At 44.8% G+C, this 25,662-nt stretch overlaps 1 protein-coding gene across 1 annotated transcript in view; it reads left to right on the forward strand.

The window, feature by feature from the left end:
• igsf9bb (immunoglobulin superfamily, member 9Bb) overlaps positions 1 to 25,662 on the forward strand; it is an 831,812-nt gene that overhangs the window by 761,869 nt on the left and 44,281 nt on the right. Inside the window, exons 13-16 of the mRNA XM_085967995.1 lie at positions 6,501 to 6,676; positions 10,882 to 11,108; positions 12,921 to 13,005; positions 13,128 to 13,289. Coding sequence (XP_085824121.1) covers positions 6,501 to 6,676; positions 10,882 to 11,108; positions 12,921 to 13,005; positions 13,128 to 13,289 — 650 coding nt within the window. The remainder of the gene's footprint in view (positions 1 to 6,500; positions 6,677 to 10,881; positions 11,109 to 12,920; positions 13,006 to 13,127; positions 13,290 to 25,662) is intronic.

The following is a 25,662-nucleotide window of genomic DNA, read 5'->3' on the forward strand; positions in this document are numbered from 1 at the left end:
AGAAATCGTTTTTTCTACAGTGTGTTGTTTAAAGGGAAATGTGGAATTTTGAACGTTTCAGCACTGGCTTTAAATGAGAGACCCCCACAGCTGTAACTCCCTGTGATGATTAAACTCACACTCGTATGCATGGAATTTATTGACTTTCAAAAAGTAAGAGATTAGCAATGAAATATCACGAAGCAGTCCACGTTAAATCAGTTTGCTGTTGCAGCTGAATGTTGAGCACAAGGCAGCGCTGTATCATATTCGACGAGGTCGTGTTTAATATGCAGAGAAGTGGGTCAAATAAGTGAGTACAATGAAAACTGGCTGGCTTGACAGAACTGGGCTCAAGAAAATGGCTTCTGAAGCACATATTTAGATTTACAGCATTATTTTCAGGCTGGCCAATATCCGAATGCGAGTGCCTGTCAAAAATGCACAGCACTATAGACATATTAATGGCATGTAGACAATGCATGAAGGAGAAATCAGATGAAAAGCTGAAGCATTATTGAGGGCATACAGCCACTGATGGGGAAAATCTTTTTTATAATGTCCTTTTACTATAACATTGCCACTGGAACGCTGACTCCAATTGCAATATAACTAATGCAGCACAGATATCTTCAGTGGCGTGATGTGCCACCATAAATGTTGTTATTTTTCCCAATATTGCTAAAGGCAAAATGCAGACAAACATAAATAACCATGTCCCACAATATGAACTAGTGCATGCTATTGTTTTATTGGCCACGGGCAATCTCAGCACTCGGTCTGCCAGTACAAATCGACACTGCCCTTTCTGCATTGCAGCTCTGTACAGATCGTATACTGCCATTGGAAAAGATCCAGGATCCATGGTCCATGAAAAGATGCATTGCGACAGTTCAGCAGTTCCACATGCAGAGTTATTTTGGTGATGTGCTGGAGCCCTGAACTCTGTCTGGCTTTGTAAATGGCAGGTGGGAGGAGGGGGGGTGGCGGGCGGGTGGGAGAGGGGGGGGGGGGGGGGGTAGGTTGCAGTGCAATAGGAAGCAAAACACAGAAGTGCCAATTCATGCTCCCAGGGAGTGCATCATGGAAAATCACAGTCACAACAGCCCCTGATTTTTTTTGGCCGTTTAAAATTAATGGCCAGAAAGTCACGGGATGTGCGCCTATAATATGCTTCCTGCGAGCACCACTTCCCATCCAGAAAGTGAGAATCCAGAATCCACCCTAAACTTCCACATGTACGCCGATAAGACCTAGCGGGTAATTTTAGCCTAATCCGCCCGGTGGGAAAGTAATGGGATCAAATCGGCCGCCCATTTTACGCTCCATTGACAGGCAGGGTGTACAACGAGCGGCCAAACTGATCCTGTCAGATTCCCGCCAAGGGGTAGGGTTAGGTTAAAATTACCTCCCCCCTTGTTCTACCTCTGTTACAACAGTGACTGCACTTCAAAAAGTACTTCATTGACTATAAAGCGCTTTGGGATGTCCTAAGGTTGTGAAAGGCGCCACAGAACTGCAAGTTCTTTTATTGATACCATCATAAAAGAGAAGCTTTTATTCCCTTGTGCGAATCATAGAATGATACAGCACAGAAAGAGGCCATTCGGCCCATCGTGCCTGTGCCGGCTCTTTGAAAGAGCTCTCCAATTAGTCCCACTCGCCTACTCTTTCCCCAAAGCCCTGCGCGCCTTTCCTTTTCGAGTCTATATCCAATTCTCTTATGTGCTACGTGCTTCAATCAACTCGAGTTTATATCGACTGAAGTTCAGTCATCCCACTTCAAAGCCAACACGCCTCAATCTTTCAGTTCAACACACAGCTGCTTTCCTAACCTGTACTTACAGATGCCGACGGTTTGCTCAATTCACAGCTAAAGGAGGCTGCAGGACGTGCAGCGCTTACGGGGAAGGGAAGCTGTAAATCGATGGGGAAAGACCTAATTTGTACGCCCCTGCAGACAGTCCATAATTGTAGATGTGACCAAGAGCCATTAAGCAAGCACCTTCTGCAGCATAAAATAGTTTTGTAAAGTCTGACTTTGAGAATTCTAACTGACCCCAGTTTGAAATTTAAAACATAATACACGTAAATATCTCTTGGAGGTCACGCAGCGTTTTGTTAATCAAGTATCTACCTTTAAGCATTAGCTGTCGTGTACCAGAATAACCAGCTGAGAGATCAGTAACGAGTCCTTGTCATTCAGGGTGCCTCTGTACTAATGATGTAGTTTATCGACCAAGGACCTGCTCAAAGGTTAAAGTAACCGACTACATTTTTTCTCCATCTAGTTTAACTAAAATAGATGTCGCTAAAGCCACCACTGATTGGGAGGCTGTTCACGTAATGACTTTCACAGCAGTCACTACAAAGGACAGTGTCTGTATACAGCGAGAGTGCTTTGGACTGGATTTGAAAATCTACTTCTGTAATTTCAAAAAAATCCTTGAGCAGCAGATCTGAAAGGGAGCCTCGTGAAAATGGCGGAGCTGGGGGAGTCACAAAGATTTTTCTGTAACAATTTCTGAGCAGCATTTCAAACGATAAAACGTACAAAAGGAAAATATCATCTCCAGTCCTCACAATTCCAAATGGCTATTTCACTTTGCTCTTCATCTGTGCTCATTGAACCATTTGAGTATCGCATTTGGTTTCCAGTATTAACACAATCCTGTCTACATCAGTGGGGCGTGTAATTTAAGAGGCAATTATCCCAAATGTCTGCTCATCTCAGCACAAAATGCAAGGGAAAAGTTGGCACTTTCCTAAGAGTAAAATTTCACAAATACGAGGGGGAGGGTCTGTTCTGTGTAATTAAATCCTAAACCTATTGAAGAAGAACAGCTTTACGATGATGCTACAATGAACAGAGGAAATCTTCTGCCAAGGTTTTGTGTCGATGATAGCCCACTGGGAGGATACTGTGTATTGGTTACTTTTAGTGTGTGCCACACATTCACCTACTTACAGGAAACTCTTTTTTATCCGGCACCGACGGGACCGGTGTGGTGCCGGTTTATCAAAAAGTCTGGATTACAGAGAGGTATAGTAAAAGGTACGAGAGTCCGTACACGGCCACAGATCCAGGCGTCCCTGTTGCATAGCAACAGGTGCAGCAACCCCGGTTACACGGCCACAGATCCAGGAACAGTCACTAATATGAAGTAAAACTTACCTGAACCTACTCCTGAATTTTGCCGGTTAACAGAGATTTCCGATTATTTAGGTGCCGGTAAATCAAGAGTTTCTTGTACATACAAGATGCGTGTAGTCCATTTGACCCAAAGTTGCCCTCTGTTGGCGGAGTACTGGAACAGCACCCGGGTTGCATAGGTTGAGATTGTTGGTCGAATGCTCACACCTATCAGGGGAAATGGGGGAATTTATAGGGGTGAGATTGTGCCCCAATCCCCCCTCCCCCTTTTTAACAAGGTCCCTTCTCTGTTTCAACATTTGACGGTCTCCCAGGGGATACACGAGATCAGCCCAGGTTAACGTTCCCTCACACACTGTGGTGAAGGGGACATTCCCTGTTCAGTATAACAGAGCGGCTGCGATCATGAATCCAGTACGTGGAGGTCACAAGTGTGAACTACGTCCGGCCACTGAGCAGAGCAGTACATTGCTCCTCCGCCACGCTGCACTTCTGAGCCGCCTGAGAAAATGATCTTAAAAGCAAATTTAAAGTATGTTCCTTCAAGCTGGAGATAAACTGGAAAACAAGCTTAGCTTGGCAAGAAAGAAAGAACTTGCATTTGTATAGTGCCTTTCATGTCCTCGAGGTATTTTAAAGCATTCCACAGGCAGTTAAATACTTTTTAAGGGTAGCCACTGCTAAAGTAGGCAAATGCACAGGAAGATCCCAAATCTGTTTTTTTTTTAAGCGGCAGCTGAGGGATAAGTGGACAATTCCCCAGCTGTTCTCAAAAGAGTTACATAAGATCTCTTGTGTGCAACTGAGTAGGCAGAAAAGGCCTCAGTTTAAAATGTCATCCACAAGGCAGCCCCTTCAACAGTGCAGCACTCCCCCAGTAACATCGCTGAGGTGACGCCTAGATTTTATGCTCAAGCCCCTTGGATTAGGGCTTGAACCCACGGCCTGCTGACGAAGAGGCAAGAGCCACTACCACTGAGCCAAGGCTGACACTTCAGTAGTTAGCACAGCAGCAGGTTGTGGCCTGGGTTATTTTGAGGGAGTTTTCAGACGAGCTCTCATTTTGGAACAGCTTGCTCGGAAAACCTTGCCTTTAGCACCGCCGTGTCGACCGCAGACTGTGTGTGATGTAGCAGCTGCACTATCAGCTGCAACTTAAACCGTTGCGATGTAGCTGTCATGTATAAATGTGGAAGCTGTCAGCAGCAAATATTGCGTGCCACACTTCTGATTACAAAGCTTTCGTATGTCACTAATAGAATAATGATGGCCCTTTTAGCTTAGCCATGTTTGAAATCCTGTAACGAGTCACGTTAATTAAATTACTGACGTATGGGCCATATCTTTCTAATTTACACAAATTGACAGTCCAGTGCATTTTACTAACTAAGCTTGTTTTCCAGTTATATTCCCCTCCAAGTCACACGCCATCCTGACTTGGCAGTATATCGCCGATCCTTCATCGTCGCTGGGCCAAAATCCTGGAACTCCCTCCCCTAACAGCACTGTGGGAGTACCTTCACCACACGGACTGCAGCGGTTCAAGAAGGCGGCTCACCACCACCTGCTCAAGGGCAATTAGGGATGGGCAATAAATGCTGGCCTTGCCAGCGACGCCCACATCCCATAAACAAATTTTTAAAAAATTGGAGCCCAGTGATTTTGAGGGTTGCTCACTGTACAACGCCCCACTCTCTAATATGCTGCGGTGCTTCCTATTTTTCCTACATTTCTGCATTGCACGTAGTTTTCAGATTTAAGTTGCATTACTAACTTTTATCATTGGCACTAATCTTTAGTATACACTGTGTAAAAGTCAGCACTGATGTGGGGATCATACACATACCAATGGATCTGCTGTTGACGCGACTCAGCCCCTTTTGCTCTCAGGTATGGATTGCTCCGCACTGGTGGGTATAAGCGGACCCAGTTTGCAAACTGAGGAAGCCGAACATGTGAGTGAACTGCATGCTTTTACCCAGTGTGTACTGTACATGCCAGCTTGAGCTAAGCGCCTTCACCAGAACCACTGTATGAAGCAGTATGCCAGGTTTGGATCGGTGCCTCCTTACTGCTGTGCAGTCAATGAATGTTTGTATTTCTCAGTCATAAAATGTACGAAAAGAAAGTCCGAATTTATTTAAGAGTTATCTGCCATAAATATGGGCTAACTGATAATCACTAGATTGCTTACACTTAGCAATTGCCAGTGACTAGATCCATAAATCTCAACATTACCAGTAAAAAATAATCGTTACACGTGCAATGAGGCAGCCCAGGGGCTTGTGCCCTGATTCAAACCATATCAGTTATTGGTGAATTATTCTAAGAGCATACATAAAGTATGGAGCGAGTACAGACTATTTGGCCCATTAAGCCTATACATAGAGTCTACCTATGATTATTGCATCGTGGATTTAGCCTCTACCCCCACCACCTGTTGATCCCCTATTTTAAGCAATGCTAAGTTATTCCTTTCACCTCTTCAGTTATAGAATCAGAGAATCTTACAGCACAGAACGAGGCCATTCGGCCCATCGTACTTGTGCCGGCTCGTTGAGAGAGCTCTCCAATTAGTCCCACTCCCTTGCTCTTTCCCCGTAGCCCTGCAATTTTCTCCCCTTTAGGTATTTATCCAATTCCAATGAACTACTGTGGGGGAAGAATTGCTCAGCTCGCTATGTGTTGGTGCATTGTAAACGCATTCAGAAAGAAGAGGTTTGTGATTTTGCAACACGTTGCAACAGAGCAATTCTTCCCCTTGTATATGTTTTTAAAAGAAAGATTGACTATTCAACCAAGACCAGGACATCAATAAATAAGATTTTAATTATGGCATGTAACTCTTTTTCAAATTTATCTCTAAAAGTGAATTAATTGACCCCGATTGGCATCTAATAAGTGTTAGGAATGAATGTTTCCTCCCTAACAGCTAATATTGTCACTTTAGCTGGTCACTTCATTCTAAATGTCTGCTTTAAGAGGCCCAGGATGATAGGGAGTCAGCGAATTGGTGCAGAAGAGAAATGATCTCAGAAACTGCAATTGGGTTGCACCTGAGTGGAATGTAAGGGAGTCCAGTATTTGCCATTTCTGAGCTGGGAAATCTTAGTGTTGCCACTAGATACCGAGTGGAAAAATGTGCCACGCACGCTGTATCTCAATTAGTGAGCTTAGGAGAGGTTTAAATGAAGAGCATTCTCATTAACGAAGTGAGCTGCTGACATGTCTTCACTGTAACCGACTGTATGATTTCAATGCTGTTTCATTCCACACGACCCGTTTCACTCGCTAGCTGCAGTCTGACCTGAACATGCACCTCGCTGGAAAGCAGGCGCTAACGATCTCATTCTGCATTTTGCCACAGGGTAAAGAGGGCTATGCTGGGACCCCATGACTGGCTATCGCTGCCTGTATCCACAGGCCTTACCTGGCTGTTGGTGGAAGGCTTGGAGCCTGAGACCGCATACCAGTTCAGTGTGCTAGCACAGAATAAACTGGGCACTGGGCCCTTCAGTGAAGTCGTCACTGTGAACACACTGGGTGAGTAAAATTATATTCGGTGTAAGTGTGTACTAACCCTTTCAGTCCTGCAATGTTGTTTTCGCTCCATGTCAATAAATGCCACAGGTTTTATATTCTTATGAGCCTTTATATGTATATTGATTTTTTTAAGCCACCATGGACAACCATATTGCCATTAGCACTGTCATTTTTGGAACATTGTATTGTGGCTCTTACATTAAATTTATACTTTATTGTTTGTACACCAATTTCTCCTTGTGAACCATACGGCCGCAGTGATGTTATCCTACCAAGAATTCATGACAGGAATTAGAAGCAATAATGTCTCCACGGTGGTCAAAAAATGAGCTGTATGTTTACATGGCACAGCAGCAAATGGTTGGAAAGACGTCACAGACCATTTGTTTCTGAGTAAATTCAACGGATTCAGCCATTTGTAGGTGTTACACAATCAGGTACCACTGCTGACTCAGTGTTGAGTGGCTATTGGGCAGAAGCCCAATGGTATAAAACAAGGCTACCATAATCGTGCTTTATTTGTTTCTGATTGTGTGGGGATATGCTTGATCAGGCACATTGTGTAAAAAACATAGGGATGGGAGGCAAACTGTAGGAATTGTTAAGTGTACAATAGTTCTTCAAAGACATTCCCATAATTTCAAAACTGTGATAAAACACCATGAGCTGCCTTTTGTTCCTTATTTATTACTTCACCTCCCTTCCTCATAGTACCAACTAATGCTGGTTTAAATTGGGTAGAGTTCCCCTTACATTGTGGTAATAGTTATTAATTCCCCACTCCCAATAGGATGGTTCCATCACATTACTCAGATCGCCTGTAACTTCTCAGATATTATTGTGCCATATCTATTCACACGCTTATATTGAATGACAGTGGGACTGTGAGAAGGCAGGACAGACTGCTTCCACTGCTTGATAAATTGGTAGCAAAGGGACATAAACTGATGGTCATCACTGGTACAAAAGGGGAAGTCAAAGAGTTGTTTTCACTCAGAGGATTATTAGAACATGGAATGCTTCACCACAGGTGACTAGTGCGTTAGGGACTATAACATTATTTAGAAGGGAATTTGATAAGGAAAACATCTCAAAGGATCTGGGGAAATGGGATTAGTTGCACAGTTGCAGCGGACTGAATGGCCTCCTTCTGTTCTGTAATTCCTATGATTAAGGCCTGCTCCCATTGTTTTCAATGGAGAATGAAGTATCAATAAGGCCTACCTCCAAGACTGAGTAGCAAAATAAAAGAGTTGCTGACCTAAAAACTAAAAATTTAAATCAATTAAACAAAAAAGTGCCAAAATAATGAATATTTAAAAAAATTAAAAAATCATACACCAGGATATTTAATATTTTGACTTCAGTCCAATGATGGAAAGACTTTTACTTGTATGATACACCCTTGGTCATTGAATTACTTCTCAGATAATCGTGGTTCGGGAGGCTAAGTAATTGAACTTATGTTTGGCATCGGTGAGATGCAAGAAAACTGCGTGCTCATAGTGATAAGGATGTAATAATAGAGACCTCGGGGTATGTGTACAAGTCGTCCTGATTCAGCCGTTCAACTGTTGTTACTTCCTTCGTGCATTCGATTTGTTTACTCATCCTAATTAGAAATGTGTGCCGGTGACCTCCGTGATACTGAACACATTATAATGTACATCTTAGATCCTACATTAATGGTGTTGTGATATTCGGCGATGGTTGTATGTTTAATAGGGATCAACAGGATAACATTTTCCCAGAGTTGTAAATACAGTTACATTTAATGATGTTGAGCGCAACGACATGACTGCATTACTCATCAAATAGGTTTTGCTATGTTATCTTAAAATCTTAATTAAATCAAATAAAGTAGGAAAAAACAAAGCTTTGGGAAAAAATTAAATTGCAGAAGATATCATTTCCATAGGAGCTCAAACTATTCTCTAGCTTTAATTACATGTTAGGGCAGGTTTCTTTTGGCTGATCCAGAAACTGAGTTTACCTTCTCTGCCTCCCCCCACCCCCTGAAAAAAATGGAGTCAACAACGCCTATTTGAACGCGTATTTTCCGATGCCTACGGGTGAGTACACGCTGCGTACACACCTGTAGGGACATCGGAAATGCCCCTTTCAGGCATGCCAAGCACATGCGCTGAAAACCGGCATTTCCGATCTGTCAAGAATGCTCGTGACAGATCCTCCACCTGCCCTGGAGAAGGGCCTCTGCGGGCAGAGAGTTCTGCTTTCTGGAGACCCTCCGCCCGCAGAAAACCCTTAGAAATCTTACGCCTGGTAAAAGCAAGAGTAAGGCCTGCTTTTACCAGCATGAGTTTAAAAAAGTTTAAAAAAAATCTTTTTCACTCATTTATAATTTTAAAATACTGTTTAAAAAGGTAAGTTTATTTTTAGCCCCGTTAAAAATTTTAATTTTTTTTTCCAAAAATTAAATTTTTGCTTAAAATATTAAATTTAATGTAATTTTAACTCATTTTAAAAACGTGATTAAAATTTTTTTTTAATGTTTTAGTGTCTTTTTGGGGTGATCTCCATTCATATATTTGACGGGTCTATCTGTCATAAGTATGAAGGGAGATTCCCTTCTCCTATTGGCTGGCCTGGCCCACGTGATCCCAGGGATGCTTGCGAACCGCCTGCGCCCCTGTGATACGTGGGCCCTGCGCATTTCGACTGTGGAGAGGCCCAGGAGCAGAAGTGTCCGGACCTCGGGAGCCCTCAGGTAAGTTCGTAGATTTTTTTCCGATAGGAGGCCTGCGCACGTAGGAAGCCTCCGATCGGAAATTACGGGCCATTATTTTTGTATGCTTGCTACATCAGTTGGTAACACTGTACACTTTTCTCAATTAATTTTAACAACTTTCTGTACAAATAGAAAGAAAGAACTTGCAATGATTAATGATGCAGCGACTTTCACAACATAAGGACGTCCCAAAGTGCTTCACAGCCAATGAAGTATTTTTTCAAAGTGTATTCACCGTAGCAACGCAGGAAATGCGGCAGCTTACCAAGGGCTTTTATGTGTGAGCCTAGATGATGAGGTTTGGCAGAATTTTTGATTTTGTCGGGGGAATGCCACAACTGCACTAGATCCTTCCCTCACCCAATGCCCAATGCATATACTTACAAGTAAGGTCTAAACCTGGGTGATTTTTGCCCTTCCTAAGACCAGGGGCCTTAAGGCCAATTAGAACCCCAGTTGAGATTAGATAACTGGGTGCAGACCAAGATCAATCTGGATCTTTGTGGTCTACATGACTCAGGACCACACCACACAATACTGAGAGCTTGGGAGGACTACTGGGCTTAGATTTTTCTTATTTTTGTATGAAAGCTTTCTAAAAAGCACAATTACAGCTGCTCGGGACTTTATGCACTTGCCTTGTTTTTTAAGTACAATTAAAATCAAGAGTACAATTGCGTAAACATGAAAGCCCATGAGACAGCAAAGTATTACGAGAGAAGTTCAAGTTCATTTGAACACCGAGGATCCGATACAAACACCCAAATCTTGCTCAATCATCACCGATTTACCTCCCACCCCACAACAGTACAGAGACTGAATAGAGACAACACCCCATGAAGAATAGGGAAGCAAGAAATATGGCGGAAATATGTGAAAAATAATGGACTTCGAATCATAGTAGAAGAGTACAGCACAGAAGGAGGCCATTCGGCCCATCGAGTCTGCGCCGGCTCTTTCGAGGAGCAATCCAGTTAGTCCCACTACCCCGCTCTTTCCCCATATTACTGCAATTTTTTCTCCTTCAAGTATTTGTCCAATTTCCTTTTGAAGGCTACTATTGAATCTGTATCCACCATCCTATTGGGCAGCGCATTCCAAATCCTAACCACTCGTTGCGTAAAAAGTTTTTCCTCATGTCGCCTTCGGTTCTTTTGCCAAACACCTTAAACTTGTGCCCTCATGCTATCAACCCATCAGCCATTGGAAACAGTTTCTCTTTATTTACTCTATCTAAACCCTCCATGATTTTAAACACCTCCATCAAATCTCTTCTTAGCCTTCTCTGCTCCAAGGAGAACATCCCCAGCTTCTCTAGTCTAAGCACTGAAGTGAGTAATGCAGTACATGCCAGAGGCTGTGCTTTGACAATCAGCTTGAGGGGGTATTTCATGATACTGTCACTATTACAGGATACGTGCAGCAGAAGAGTCTATAATCTTGATCATTCTTTCAGCTTTCCCTAGTACCACCCGAGAACCACTGGTGCTGCTTTCTCCACCAAGGTGCCTAACAGCCAATCGAACACAGCAAGGAGTATTGCTGTCTTGGCTCTCACCGGCCAACCATAGCTATCCAATCGCCCATTATATCATGGAGTTCCGTCTGGGAGATAGGTGGGAGATTCTAGACGAAGCAATACCAGGGACTGAAACTGAACTGCTGACCAAGGAGTTATCTCTGGTAAGACATCACCAAGCTGTTTCTAAAATGATCTTAAAGAAATCCACAGTGGATTACATGAATGGAGCGAATATTTTGGCGGGAAGTTTAAATAATGACGACCGCCTCATAAATTAGTACTTTCCTCTCAATCGCCCTGCAATTATTTTCGATTTCCAGCATGGAAAGCTGCAAATACGTGTTTTCTGCCACTTGTAACCAATTGTTTGCGGTTTTTAGTCATTTGTTAATACTTAACGAGCCTTCATTGAATTGTTGCCAACAGAATCAATAACATTGTGGAGTAGATTCCCCCCACCCCCGTGATTGGATTTCGAGCTGGCCGCCTGTTAGTCTTGGCTGGGAGGCCCAGTTCATTTTGAGTAGCATTTGGCCAGCAGGCTGCGGGCAGAAGATGAGCCCGCCGTAGTATTGGGCGCCCCCGCTGGTCTTGGGGCCGGAAGAGAGTAGGCCAGTGGGTGGGGAACCGGAGCGGCAGTGGACCAGGCCTGGTTTTTGTAGAGCCCGGAGGAGCACTCCCACCCCTCCCGGCCCCACAGAAATAAACAGCAGTCAATCTCTAGAGCAGTCAGGCCAGGAGAGGTGGCTTCGGCCAACTGCGCTTAAAAAAAAATTAATAGTGTATTACAAAACAGTGGGGAATTTTGTTGTCTTCATCGCCTAGGCAGTAATCTGGAGGAGCGGATCACCCACTCAAAATCAACGGAATAAAAATTGGGCGGTTTCAAGAACCAGTGGGTGATTCACGCACTTGGCCAGGTTACCCCACTCCCTCCATCCCCGAGGAACTGAAGAGCAAAATTTTCCCCATTATCTCTAAAGTAATATGTCTGAATGATATGTTATTTTCTTAAATGTAGAAAACTGAAATAGAATGGGACTCATCAACTGGACTGTTTACCGCTGAGGTATCAAGGTGAAAGAGATAGATGGCCGGGATTGGGTAACAGTTTTACCTGCCGTAATAAAAACAGAAAATGCAGGAAATATTCAGCAGGTCAGGCAGCATCTGTGGAGAGAGAAACAGAGTTAACGTTTCAGGTCGATGACCCTTCGTCATTACCTGCCGTACGTTATCCCACCTGCAGAGCAGATGATCATTTTACTCAACACCGCACGTGACGGGGTAAATTTTCATCGTCACTGCGTGGGCAGTAACCTGGTGGTACGACTCACCCGCCCAGTAGAGAACCCATCTGATTTTCAGTCCACTGATTTCAGTGGGTTCTATAACGGGCGAGCGATCGATCTGCTCTGCCCCATTACCACCCGGGCGGTGAAGAGGATTTTCAAAGTGTTCTTGTTTTCTATTCTTGGAATGACTAAGCATTAAGTGGACGGGTGCAGTGGATTAACATCCTCTTATTTCATGTCTGGGATCTGAGATTGAATCCACGGCACATGCATAAGATGAGAGTCTCCCCTCTCTGCTGGGCTGAAAGGCTTCTGTGTCAAATGAGTCTCAACCCATTGGGCATGAGTCATCAGCACTGGATTGACTATCATTTGGTAGTTTCACTCCAAGAAGCCAAGATAGTAGCAGGTGTAGGAAATGGAATGGTGGCATGGCTGCAGATGGGGCACTGGCTTGTCAACATCTGCCAACCCTGCTTTAAAGTTTGAAAAGCATTTCTCTTCAAGTTGCCTGTGATTACAAATAAACTCAATTCTTTTTCAAATTTGTGAGTGGTAAATAAGCATTCTGCTTCTTATAAAGTGGAAGAAAACTGAAACTATGCAAGTAATACTGGTGTAAAGACTTTGCAGATGACAGAAATGAGATGCAGACGTTCTTTTTTCTCTTTCTGTCAGGACTCCTGGTATGAATTCCGTATAATGGCTGTCATGCAGGACCTGATCAGTGAGCCAAGTAATATAGTTGGTGTTTCTAGTTCAGGTGAGACGCATGTACATTCTATATGAGGCGAACTCTGTTGGTCTAAGGGTTGTTAGAAAATTGTTCGAATGTAAGGCCAGTTATTTCATTGGTTTTTTTTCACATGTTCTCTGTTCTTTTAGATGTCTTTCCACCACCTGAAGTGCCCGAGGAAGGCCTGGCCCGGCCAGTTGTGGCTGGGATTGTCGCCACCATCTGCTTCCTGGCGGCAGCCATTTTATTCAGTACCTTGGCTGCTTGCTTTGTTAACCGGCAGCGGAAGCGGAAAAATAAGAGAAAGAGGGGTAAGCAGGAGCTGGCCTTTTAAAATGCTTCCATTAGGAAACACATACAGTGACTCTCAAAAGACTAAGTCACTCATGCTGTCTGGGAATCGCAATTTAAATTGGCTAAATGAACAAAGTTGTCACTGTGATGCTGTAAATTGGAGCATTGATGTGCAGTACCAGTAGAGAACATAAGAAATAGGAGCAGGAGTAGGCCATTTGGCCCTTCGAGCCTGCTCCGCCATTCAATAAAATCATGGCTGATTTTCTACCTCAACTCCACCTTCCTGCACTATCCCCATATCCCTTAATTCACTTCATTCCCAAAAAGTTATCAACCTCTGTCTTGAATATACTCAATGACTTAGCACCCACAGCTCTCTGGGGTAGAGAATTCCAAAGATTTACAACCCTCTGAGTGAAGAAATTCCTCCTCATCTCAGTACTAAATGGCCGACCCCTTATTCTGTGACTGTGACCCTGTGTTCTAGATTCTCCAGCCACGGGTAACATTTTCCCAGCATTAACCCTGTCAAGCCCCTTAAGAATTTTATGGGGGAAAAATGGTGTCGCGCCCCCTTTGGGGCACTAACTTCGCCGGGGCGCTATTTTTAGCACCCCGAAAAAATTAGCATCCCCGTGGCCGAAATTGAATGGTAGCGGCCCAAGAAGGAAGCGGGGCACTATTGGAAATGCAATGCCTCCCTGTTGGGGCACTGCAAGGGAGTATCGCGGCGCTACATGCCGCGGTACTGCAGGTCTTTCTCCCCTTCTTAAAGGGTAGGGGCCTGGCGCAGCACGTCCCAGCACCCAGCCGGGCCACCAGGGATTGGGAGTACCAGCAAACGAGCCTGGCACTCAAGAAGAGTGCCGGGCTCACAGAGAGCAGCCGGCACCCCGCAGGGGGTCTTCACGGGGGCCGGGGACGGCAACGGGGGCAGGTGCTGGCAGGCGGCCAGCAACAAAAATGGCCGCCCGCCACCTCCCCTTTAACTAGCACTGCTCCGGCCGCAGGTAGGCCCCCCTGACCCCGTCAGACATAGCGTCCAGCGGTAAGTCGGGGGGCGCCACCGAAGATCGCAGCTGGGACGCGAGCGAGGCGCTGCACACGGCGATGACGTCATCGCCAGCGGCGCAGCGCTGCGAGGCGCTAACGGTTACATCTGCCGCTAACCTCCCGCTGAATTTCGCGGGAGACGCTGGCGGCGCCGCACCCAGGCTTTGCGCTCTGTTAGCGCCCTCTTAGGGCACTAACGGGAGGGGCAAAGTAACCAAATTTTTCCCCCTATATGTTTCAATTAGATCACCTCTCATGCTTCTAAACTCTAAGGAATATAGGCCTAGTCTACTCAATCTCTCCTCATAGGGCAATCCCCTAGAGGGAAGGACACGGGTTCATACCTTTACTCCATTGAGCTTCTACTGACAGCCACACTGCCGAGTAAGGAACTAAGTGAAAACCTAATGTCAGAATGGAGGAGAAATAAGGATGCATGTCTCCACTGGACCAATCACCGGCAGCTCCTGGAGTCTATTTAGGGCAGTGTTGGCAGTAATCTGAGACATGGCTCCCTATCCCAGCCTTAGGGGACACATAAGGTGGCTCAGGGAACCTATGAAGGGAGAAATAAGGAAGAAAGTCTTTTTGTCCTGATCAAAGAGTAAATAATTGATTTTCATATTTTGCCTGTAAGAAATATTCAGATATTGTTTGATTCACTGAGAGAGACCGAATAATTCATTGTGATGATAACCTTTAAAATTCACTCTTCATAAAACCTGTTTGGAACAGTCTGTGATGTACTCAGCAAGCACCACCAGCCTGATACGAGGCTCTCCAAAAGTACCAATTCTTTCTGCACAACTACTTGGAGCACGTCTCGTTATTTTATAGATTGTCTTCTTTTCAGGGCAATGTTTAAAATCAAATTTAATGAAACCATTTAATTGATCTTGATAATTGTGGATGGTGTCGTGCTGAGACTATGGGCTGGATTTTATCAATGGAGGCGAGTAGGAGGCGGGACTCCCACTTTCGGGGTTGTAGTCCCGCCTCCATCGAGTTGTGGCCAACCCACACGATTTTCACTTGATTGACCTTGTGGAGACCGCCCAGCGGGCTCAACAGGCCAATTAAGGGCCACCCGGCAACAGGTGACGTCACAGATTGACATTTCATCTGTCAAGAGCTTTTAACAGATGAAATATCAGCGTTTGACAGCTCTTTGAAGCTGTCAAACACTGACAATCTGTACACTAAGTTAATTCCTTCCTCTCAGGCTGATTTAGAGATCTCTCCAGAACAGAAAGCAGAGGCTGCAACTTTTGACAGCTCGCGGCCATTCTGCTTTTTGTGCCGGTGAGATGAGGGACTCCCGAGACCTGAAGGAAGGAAGGCTGTAAAGGTAAGTAAAACTTATTTAAACACTTTACACACACCAAACACACTTACCTCTGCACTCATGCACCCATCACTCACCTGAACACCAGACATCTCGAACCCTCCAAGTCCTTCAGCCTGACGGTCCGCCTCGCTAACTTGGCGTGGTTTGGAGCCGTCGGACAGCCCACACTTCAGGGATAAAAATAGGGATTAGGCTAAAAACTGCCTGTTAACTACCTGTTAACAGGCAGTTAATTGGCACTAATCCCCATCCCGCATCAGGGAGCCGGGTCCCAGCACGGGTCGGGTAGCCGCCTCCTGGGAAACGGGCATGGAGGCGGGTTGGGGGCGCGATGGGTTCCTGCCCCCCAATTTCGCGATTTTTAACCCCCCACACGCCTCCAATCCTGCCTCAACGGCCCGATGAAATTCGAGCCCTATGTCTATATGAAGGTGGCTGCTCTTCCCCACTTTCTTGTCCATGGTGCTGCCTCTCATACTTAATTAGTTTACAGAATGAGGTTGGACACAGACAAATCTATCATCTGCTTTGAAATGTTAATGAATTGACCTCCCAAGCTCCAAATTGGTTTGCATTTACCTGAACTTAACATCCAAGGCCTCGATCAGTTTGCAGCTGCACTTATTTGGCTGCACAGTTTAAAAATGCCAGTGACTCCCTGACCTTCTGGGAGCCATCTGGTGCAATCATCCTTCCCTTTTCTCTCTAATGCGTGCACAGGAACTGGGTGACAAAGTGCGGAGAAGAGGAGAAAACCCGGGGAGTCACATTGTTACAGGAGGATCGGGAGTAGTCAGGGTCAATGGTAGCTACTGTTTTTCCTACCTTACAACAGTGACTACACTTCAAAAGTACTTCGTTGGTTGTAAAGCGCTTTGGGACTTCCTGAGGTCATGAAAGGCGCTATATAAATGCAAGTCTTTTTGCTTGTCAGCTCGTGAAAGTGCTGCTAATAAAAATGAGGTGGTTTCACAAAGCTGTAGAAACACGAGTGTCATATTTATCCAGTGAACATCTAACAGTTTCCCAATGCGAATAGTTATTAACTTAACAGAACAACAACAACAACTTGTATTTATAGAGCACCTTTAATGTAGTTAAATGTCCCAAGGCGCTGCACAGGAGTATTTTAAGACAAAAAATTTGACACCGATCCACATCCACATAAGGATAAATTAGGGCAGGTGACCAAAAGCTTGGTCAAAGAGGTAGGTTTTAAGGAGCGTCTTAAAGGAGGAAAAAGAGGTAGCGAGGCGGAGAGGTTTAGGCAGGGAATTCCAGAGCTTAGGGCCTAGGCAACAGAAGGCACGGCCACCAATGGTGGAGCGATTATAATTAATGGATGCTCAAGAGGGCAGAGTTAGAGGAGCGCAGATATCTCGGGGGGGGTTGTGAGGCTGAAGGAAATTACAGAGAGAGGGAGGAGCGAGGCCATGGAGGGACTTGAAAACAAGGATGAGAATTTTGAAATCGAGGCGCTGCTTAACCGGGAGCCATTGTAGGTCAGCGAGCACAGGGGTGATGGGCGAACGGGACTTGGTGCGAGTTAGGACACGGGCAGCCGAGTTTTGGATGACCTCAGGTTTACGTAGGGTTAGAAGTTAGATGGTTGTGTTTATTTTCTGTTTGGTTTTAATAGAAAGTGGCTCCATAACAGAAGCTGTAAAGAAATCCACAACAATCTGATATTTGAAATATCTTAACTTTTAGATTATTTTCTGCTGTAGTATTTAGTTTCAGTGCAAAACCTCCGTAACAAAAACCGTTAGTTTGGGCCTGCTTGGTCCTGCTCACTAAGAGAGTTTGAATGCAATTGTAGATGCACAGCGTTACAGCATGTTATCAAACTCCAGACCACATATAACAAAGTGTGATTGGTGAGGCATGGCGTAAACTGGAAATAAATCCTGTTTTACATTATAATCGATATTCATTCATTTAGCGTAGAACAGTAAGTGAAGATATTTATTTTCAAATAAATCTTAACATTAACAAGTTATTTAATGAAAGATTCCTTCTCTAATGGAGATTTTTTTTTCAGTTGAAATTAAAACAGCAAATGTTATTTTTATTTTGGATTTCCAGCACCTACAGATGTTTTAATTTACTGTTTTAATTTCAACTTTTTTTTTGAATATCAAGGAGAAGAATTTTTCATATTTTACAATGCTTAAACCTGGAAATTTAAGCCTGAGGTAGTTACACCATTACAGCTCAGCAATTTTGAGGCCGCTGTTTAGGACACATTTCCCACCTGTTTGGGTTTTTTAATTGTTTTTTCAGATGTGGGCAATTCGAGCAAGGGCGCATTTATTGCCGATCACTAGATATCCTGAGAAGGTGGTCGTGAGCCTATTCCTTGAACCCTTGTGCTTTTGGTGCTTCCACAATGATATTAGGTAGGGAATTCCAGAAGTTTGAACCTGTGACCATGAAGGAACGGCGGTATACCTATGTCAGGTCGGTCCAAGACTGCGAGGAGAACTTTGAGGTTATGGTGTTCCTATCACGTTGCTGCTCTTGTCCCTCTTGGTGGTTGAGGTCATGAGGCTCGGAGATGCTGTTGAAGTAAGCTTGGTGAATTACTACATTGCATCGTGTAGATACTATACACAGCAGTCGCAGTGTATTGGTGGTGAAGGAGATGGCTATTGAGTTCAGTGGCAGGGGTGCTGATCAAGCAGATTACTCTGTCCTGGATGGCATTGAGCTTCTTGAGTGCTGTTGCAGCTGCAATCATCCAGGTGAGTGTTGAGTATTCCATACAATCCTGACTTGAACCTTGTAGATGGTGGAGAGGCTTTGAAGGTTCAGGAAAAGAACCAGTCATCGCAGATTATCCAGCCTTTGCCCTACTCTTGTAGCCACAATGTAGATATGGCTGCTCCAGTTAGGCTTTTGGTCAGTGATCACCCCGAGATGTTGATGGCGGGGGAATTTGACAATGGCGGTGATGTTGAAAATTTTATATGGTACAAATGTGAGCTGCCGCTTCTCAGCCCAAGCCTGCATGTTGTCCAGATATCAGGCTGGTATGCAATGCATCATTATCAGAGGCATTCTGACTGGAGCTGAAAACTGTAGAATCATCATCAAAATATAATAGCAAAATACTGCGGATTCTGGAAATCTGAAATAACAACAGAAAATGCTGGAAATGCTCAGCAGGCCAGGCAGCATCCGTGGAGAGAGAAACAGAGTTAACATTTCAGTTCTGGGACCCTTCATCAGAATCATCATCAAACCCTGATGGAAGGAATAACAACAGAAGGTCATTGATGATGGTTGAGGAACTCCTACAGTGATATCCTGGGGCTGCAATGATTGGTCTCCAACAACCACAGCCATCTTCATTGTGTCAGGTGTGACTTCTACCACTATAGGGTTTTCCCCTTGATCCTCGTTGACCTCAACCTTGCACATGCAGCCATATCACTGTTTAGGGAAAGTGCATTTTAGCACTGAGTATGTTGCCAGTATAATAGATAATTAATTGGAAAGCACTCAATATCCCAATGCTAATGAATTGCACATGCACTGTATTACTAGTTCTCCTATTCAACCAGTCTCCAGTCTGTTTTCATGACTCTTAATTGAAAGATAAACTGCTGTGCACTTCAGCTGACACCTACACTTTTTGGCAAACTATGAGTACTAGATTCAGTGCGCCATTAGCACTACAATTGTCAGATAAGGACTAACGAGCAGGAAAGGATTGTCCGTGATGCCAGATAGCATGCAAGACATGTGGTCAAGACCCACTTGTACGCAACGCAACATGTCTACCGTACCAGGCACAGCTACCTGAGAATGACAAAGGAGGCTGAGGCTTCACATGAAGACCTTGGCATAGCCATGCCATCTGTTCAATGAAGACCTCCAGACAAGATCCAACATCTGCATGGCACTGCCAATGGCTGTCAAAGTCACCACTGCCCTCAATTTTTATTGTGTCTGGCTTCTTCCAGTTTAGCACTGAGGAGCTCTGCAGTTTCACCGAGTTTGCAGCAAGCAGGTGGAGTAAGGAGATTATTGGTCCATTATTCCACAGGATTATTACGAACACAACTTCATCATTTTTGCTCGTGACCAACAGCAGCAATGTGGTAGAGCGACACAATTCTACATATCTGCTGGCTGTCCCAGATTGTACCCATGTTGCCAGTCGGTTATATATGAATGGTGCTATATGAACTGAAAGGGAATTTAATCTCTGTGTCCAGCACAGAAAAATGCAGATGAATAACTGCTTCTCCAGAAGCTGTCATCATGATGCCTTAATTGTAAGGAAAGCATCCATCCAAGAAGAGTGGAAAGAAGGTTTGTGGGAGACTAAGGGTACACTCTACAACCATGGTTCATGACACCTGCGCACCAGCCAAGGACAGAATCAGAGTGCAGATACAATTAATCATAAGTTACAAGCAGTATGATTATCAAACGTACCGTTGCGATCTTAAAACAGTGCTTCTAGATTTCTCAACCGAGTGGAGAAACCCTACAGTGTAATCGTCCCCGGACCGTCCCCCCAACATGACTTTCACATATAATTGTCATCTGCTACAAGTTTGCAAACAAGCCTCATGCAGATCAAATAACAGGATGGTGAAGGCATGGCAGAGCAAGAGGGTGAAAGTGGCAATAAGGAATTAGCTGTAGAATAAGCGTTACTGGAGAGAGGACTGGAGCACCAGGTACCAAAGTTTAAGGGGGAGAAATTCGGTATCGCCCCGTTTGGCACTAATTATCGCCTCCGACTGCAAACTTGGCTTCTATCACCCCTGGAGGTGATTGGAGCGTTAAATCAGGCGCTACACACCTCTCTTAAAGTGCTAATGCCAAGGAGCGAGACGCTACCCCAGAGCGCTGGCAAAGCTCGTGATGTCAGTCAGCAATAGAACACAGACACACTGGCACCAGCCAGTTCTTAAAGGGGAGGGTCGATCTTGCTCTCCATCCACACCCTGCTCATTGCAGCCTTGAATCTCGGCCTGGAGAGACCTGTTCATCAATTCTGCTGGAAAGAACAATGGAGAAGCCCAGGGAAAGAGCTCAGAGTGCAGCCCCCATAGTCTCTTCTAAATTGATGCAAGGAAGGTCAAATCAAAATGAACCTGCAAAGTGCTGCTCAGTATCCAAAACTCCTTCACACAGCATTGAATCTCTCCAGAAGTCTCTCTCTCTCTCTCAGAATGCGTGGTGCAAAAATGTCGCTGACAAAAAAAGTCAGGAAGCGGCCGCCTTTAAATAGCGCTCCCCCAGTCCCTTGCCGACTGCAAAACGTTCCACTCTACCTGTCGTTGCTAGCGGCAGGCGGAAAGGCAGGGGGCGCCACTCAATATCTGGTCCGGGGCGCTACTGGGGCGTTGCACATTCAACTGACGTCAGGATCTGTGGGCGCAGGAGATCATGGCGGTAGTGTTTAGCGCCGCCGCAAAATGTCTGGTCAATTTCGCGAGCGGCACAAACATCACCGCGCCCGGGCACCAGTTGCTTTGCGCCCCATTAACGCCCTCTTAGGGCGTTAACGGAGGTGCATAGCAACCAAATTTTTCCCCTGAATCTCCAAAGTAACTACGTACAACTATCTGCTCTTATATTGGTCATCACTGCAGATTCCATAGGCATTCCCACATACAATACGGCAGACTGCAGTGCAACTATTCATCGATGACTGTGCGAATCCAGGTAGTGGAATCTGTTAAGTATGTGTATTGTATTGAACAATTAACACAAAGACTTAAACGTATAACTCAAACAGGCCTTTACTGGTTGGAGGTAGGGACTGCACATAGGTCTTTACTTCATGCCCACAGGCGGGAACTGAGGGGGATCAGTACCCACAGTACTATTTATACCCCTATGGCCAGGAGTGGTACTGCGTATCACTACGCCCAACAAGTAGTGCAGTCCTGTCCATAGGTTCAAAGTAGCACACATATTACATACACAACAGAATCCTCCATTCAGACCTCCCAGCTTTGCATGGACACAGGTGACTGACGTGGACAATCCTGTTCAGCTAGCAATCTCTGTTTGTAAGTGGGCTCCGTGAGGTCTGAATTGTTAGCTGTGTAACAAAGGCAGGAGCCTTGTTTTGGCCAGCCAGCCAGTAAGTCCCTTATCTTCAGCAACCACTACCACTTGCTCCACCTCACCTGCACACTGCGACGCACCCTGTGCTACCTTCGCAACAAAATAGATGAATTAATAGCGCAGATCGAAATTAATAGGTTTAATCTGATAGCCATTACGGAGACGTGATTGCTATGTGGCCAAGGTTGGGAACTAAATATTCCAGGATAACTAACTTTTAGAAGAGATAGACAAAATGGAAAAGGAGGAGGGGTAGCCCTGATAATAAAGGATGGGATAAAGACAGTAGAGAGAAAGGATCTTAGCACCGAAAATCAAGAAGTAGAATCAGTTTGGGTGGAGTTAAGAAAGAGCAAGGGGCAGAAAACATTGGTAGGATTTGTTTATAGGCCCCCAAACAGTAGTTGTAATGTAGGACAGAGTATAAATCAGGAAATTAGAGGCGCATGTAACAAGGGTAATACAGTAATCATGGGGGACTTTAATCTACATATAGACTGGGCAAACCAAATTTATAGTAATAGTGTGGAGGACAAATTCATGGAATATATGCAAGATAGTTTTCTAGATCAGTATGTTGAGGAACTAACTAGGGAACAGGCTATTTTAGATCTAGTATTGTGCAACGAGAAAGAATTAATTAATAACCTTGTAGTAAAGGGGCCTTTAGGGAAGAGTGACCATAATATGATAGAATTTTATATTGAGTTTGAAAGTGATTTAGTTAAATCCGAAACTAGGGTCTTAAATCTAAACACAGCAAACTATGTAGGTATGAGGGGCGAGTTGGCTAAGGTAGATTGGGAAACTACATTAAAAGGTATGACGGTAGAGAAGCAATGGCAAGCATTTAAAGAATTAATACATAATTTACAACAGGCCTTGTCCTTTAAGGCACAAAAACCCCACAGGAAAAGTGGTCCAACCGTGGCTAACAAGAGAAGTTAAAGATAGTATTAGATCAAAGGAAGAGGCTTATAATGTTGCCAAAAAGAGTAGTAAGCCTGAGGATTGGGAGGATTTTAGAATTCAGCAAAGGAGGACCAAGAAATTGATAAAGAAAGGGAAAATAGAATATGAGAGTAAACTAGCGAGAGACAAAAAATCAGACTGTAAAAGCTTCTATAGGTATGTAAAAAGGAAAAGATTAGCAAAAGTAAATGTGGGTCTCTTACAGGCTGAGACAGGAGAAATTATAATTGGGAATAAGGAAATGGCAGAGAAATTAAACAAATACTCTGGGCCAGATTTTGCCAATGGGGAGCTTTTGGAGGCGGGACTCCCACTTGTCGGGTTTTAGTCCCGCCTCCATCGACTTCTGGCTAACCCACGCTATTTTCCCTTGATTGACCTTGTTAAGCCCACCCAGTGGGCTTAGCAGGCCAATTAAGGGGAAGCCGGTTACAGAGAACATCAGCATATGACGTTTCATCTGTCAAAACTTTTTGACAGATGAATTGTCATCATTTGACAGCTCTGTGAAGCTGTCAATCACTGACATTCTCTGTAGTTTGATGAGTTCTTGAATTCAAGACTCATCAAACCTCTTTCTTTAGCAGAAATTAGATGGTTGTTGCATTGGAGAATGCAGCGGCCATCTGTCATCTCTGCCGCGGAGATGCGAGACTCTCCGCATACCCAACTCTTGAAGCCTGAAGGAAGAAACAAAGGTAAGTAAACATTTTCTATCACTTTCCACTTACCTCACATACTCATCTCTCCACACTTGCACCCATCGCTTACCTTCACAGCGCACTTTTGCACCCCGCAGACCCACTGCTCGCCTCGGTGACCCTGGTGGGGTTCGGAGCTTTCGGGAAGCCCGCACTTGTGTCATTAAAAATGGGGATAATCCTCTTATCTGCCTGTTAACTACCTGTTAACAGGCAGTTAAGTGGCTGTAATCTCCTTCCCGCCTCCAAGAGATGGGACCCGGCGTGGGTCGGCTACCCACTTCCTGGCAAGATGGCATGGAGGCAGGTTGGGGGTGGGATGGGCACCTGCCCCCAGATTCTGCCATTTTCCCGGCAGCCCCGCCTCCATACCTGCCTCCCCAGCGCTGGTAAGGTCGCGTCCTTTGGGCTGGATTTTGTGAATGGAGGCGAGTTGGAGGCGGGACTGCTGCTTGTCGTGTCAATGTCCCGCCTCCATCATCGTCTGACCAACCAGAGGGATTTTCCCCTGATTGAGCATGTTAAACCCGCCCTGCGGGCTCAGCAGGCCAATTCGGGAGGAAGTCACCGACAGATCGCCTAAACGTCAGACGTGCTATCTGTCAAGAATTCTTCAAAGAAGAAATTTCAGCGTTTGACAGCTCTGTGAAGCTGTCAGACACTGACATTCTCTTTAGTTTGATGACTCCTTGTGTTGAGGACTCATCAAACCTTTCAAATTTGTAAATTTCACATGTATATTGGAACAGAGGTTCCAACAGCCATTCTGTGAGATTGACGAGCAGGATGTCAGCTCTCCCAATCCACCGCGGCTAAAGGCTGTAGGAAGAAAACAAAGTAAGTGAACACTTTTTTAAACTTATCACTCACCTTGCATACTTACTACTCCACACTTGCATCCATCACTCACCTCTACACCTTACTTCCAGGTGCCTCCAACCGCCACAGAACTCCTCCACGTCTCCTCCAACCCGGCGGGGTTCTCCGAGGTCGGGAAGCCTTCAACGGTGAAGGTAAAATGGCAATCCTTTTTTTGCCTGTTAACTACCTGTTAACAGGCAATTAAAAGGACTAAATGCCTTTCCCGCCTCCAGGAGACGGGACCCAAAGCTGCACATCTTCCCACCTCCAGGCAAAAGGGCACTTTCATAGGAAAAATAGAAAAGTAGAGTATTTTTTAAATGGTGATAGATTGGGAAATGTTGGTGTTCAGAGGGACTTGGGTGTCCTTGTACATGAATCACTGAAAGTTAACATGCAGGTACAGCAAGCAATTAGGAAAGCAAATGATAGGTTGGCCTTTATCACAAGAGGATTTGAGTATAAGAGTAAAGACGCCTTACTGCAATTATATAGGGCCCTGGTGAGACCACACCTGGAGCATTGTGTACAGTTTTGGTCTCCTTACCTAAGGAAGGATATACTTGCCATAAAGGGAGTGCAACGAAGGTTCACCAGACTGATTCCTGGGATGGGGGGATTGTCCTATGAGGAGAGATTGAGTAGACTAGGCCTATATTCTCTAGAGTTTAGAAGAATGAGAGCTGATCTCATTGAAACATACAAAATTCTTACAGGGCTTGACAGGGTAGATGCAGGCAGGATGTTTCCCCTGGCTGGGGAGTCAAGAACCAGGGGTCACAGTCTCAGAATATGGGGTTGGCCATTTAGGACTGAGATGAGGAGAAATTTCTTCACTCAGGGGGTGGTGAATCTTTCGAATTCTCTACCCCAGAGGGCTGTGGAGGCTCAGTCATTGAGTATATTCAAGACAGAGAGCAATAGATTTTTGGATATTAAGGGAATCAAGGGATATGAGGATAGTGCAAGAAAGTGGATTTGAGGTAGATCAGCCATGATCTTATTGAATGGCGGAGCAGGCTCGGGGGACCAAATGGCCGACTCCTGCTCCTATTTCTTATGTTCTTATGAAACGCACAGCGTACATCTCCTGGGGTTTGTGTAGCTATGCTGGTGCTTGGCAGGGGTGGTAATAGTGACATAGGATGCTGTAAGGTGATGACTAACTCAGGGATGTGGCACCTAATTGTTCCACTCCTAAGCAAGCAGAAAAGAACAAAATCTCAAAATGCTGTCTCAAATAGTCGCCTTTAAGCACGAATTTGAATGCCTACTCTGTGTGATGCTACTTAAGCTGAGTGTGTGGCTGTGTGACAGTCACTTAGTAAGACAACATTATTTAGCATGAACCTTATG

This window comes from Somniosus microcephalus, chromosome 26, assembly GCF_052327205.1.
Source record: "Somniosus microcephalus isolate GS21.2 chromosome 26, FLI_Smic_1.0, whole genome shotgun sequence".
Lineage (NCBI taxonomy): Eukaryota > Metazoa > Chordata > Chondrichthyes > Squaliformes > Somniosidae > Somniosus > Somniosus microcephalus.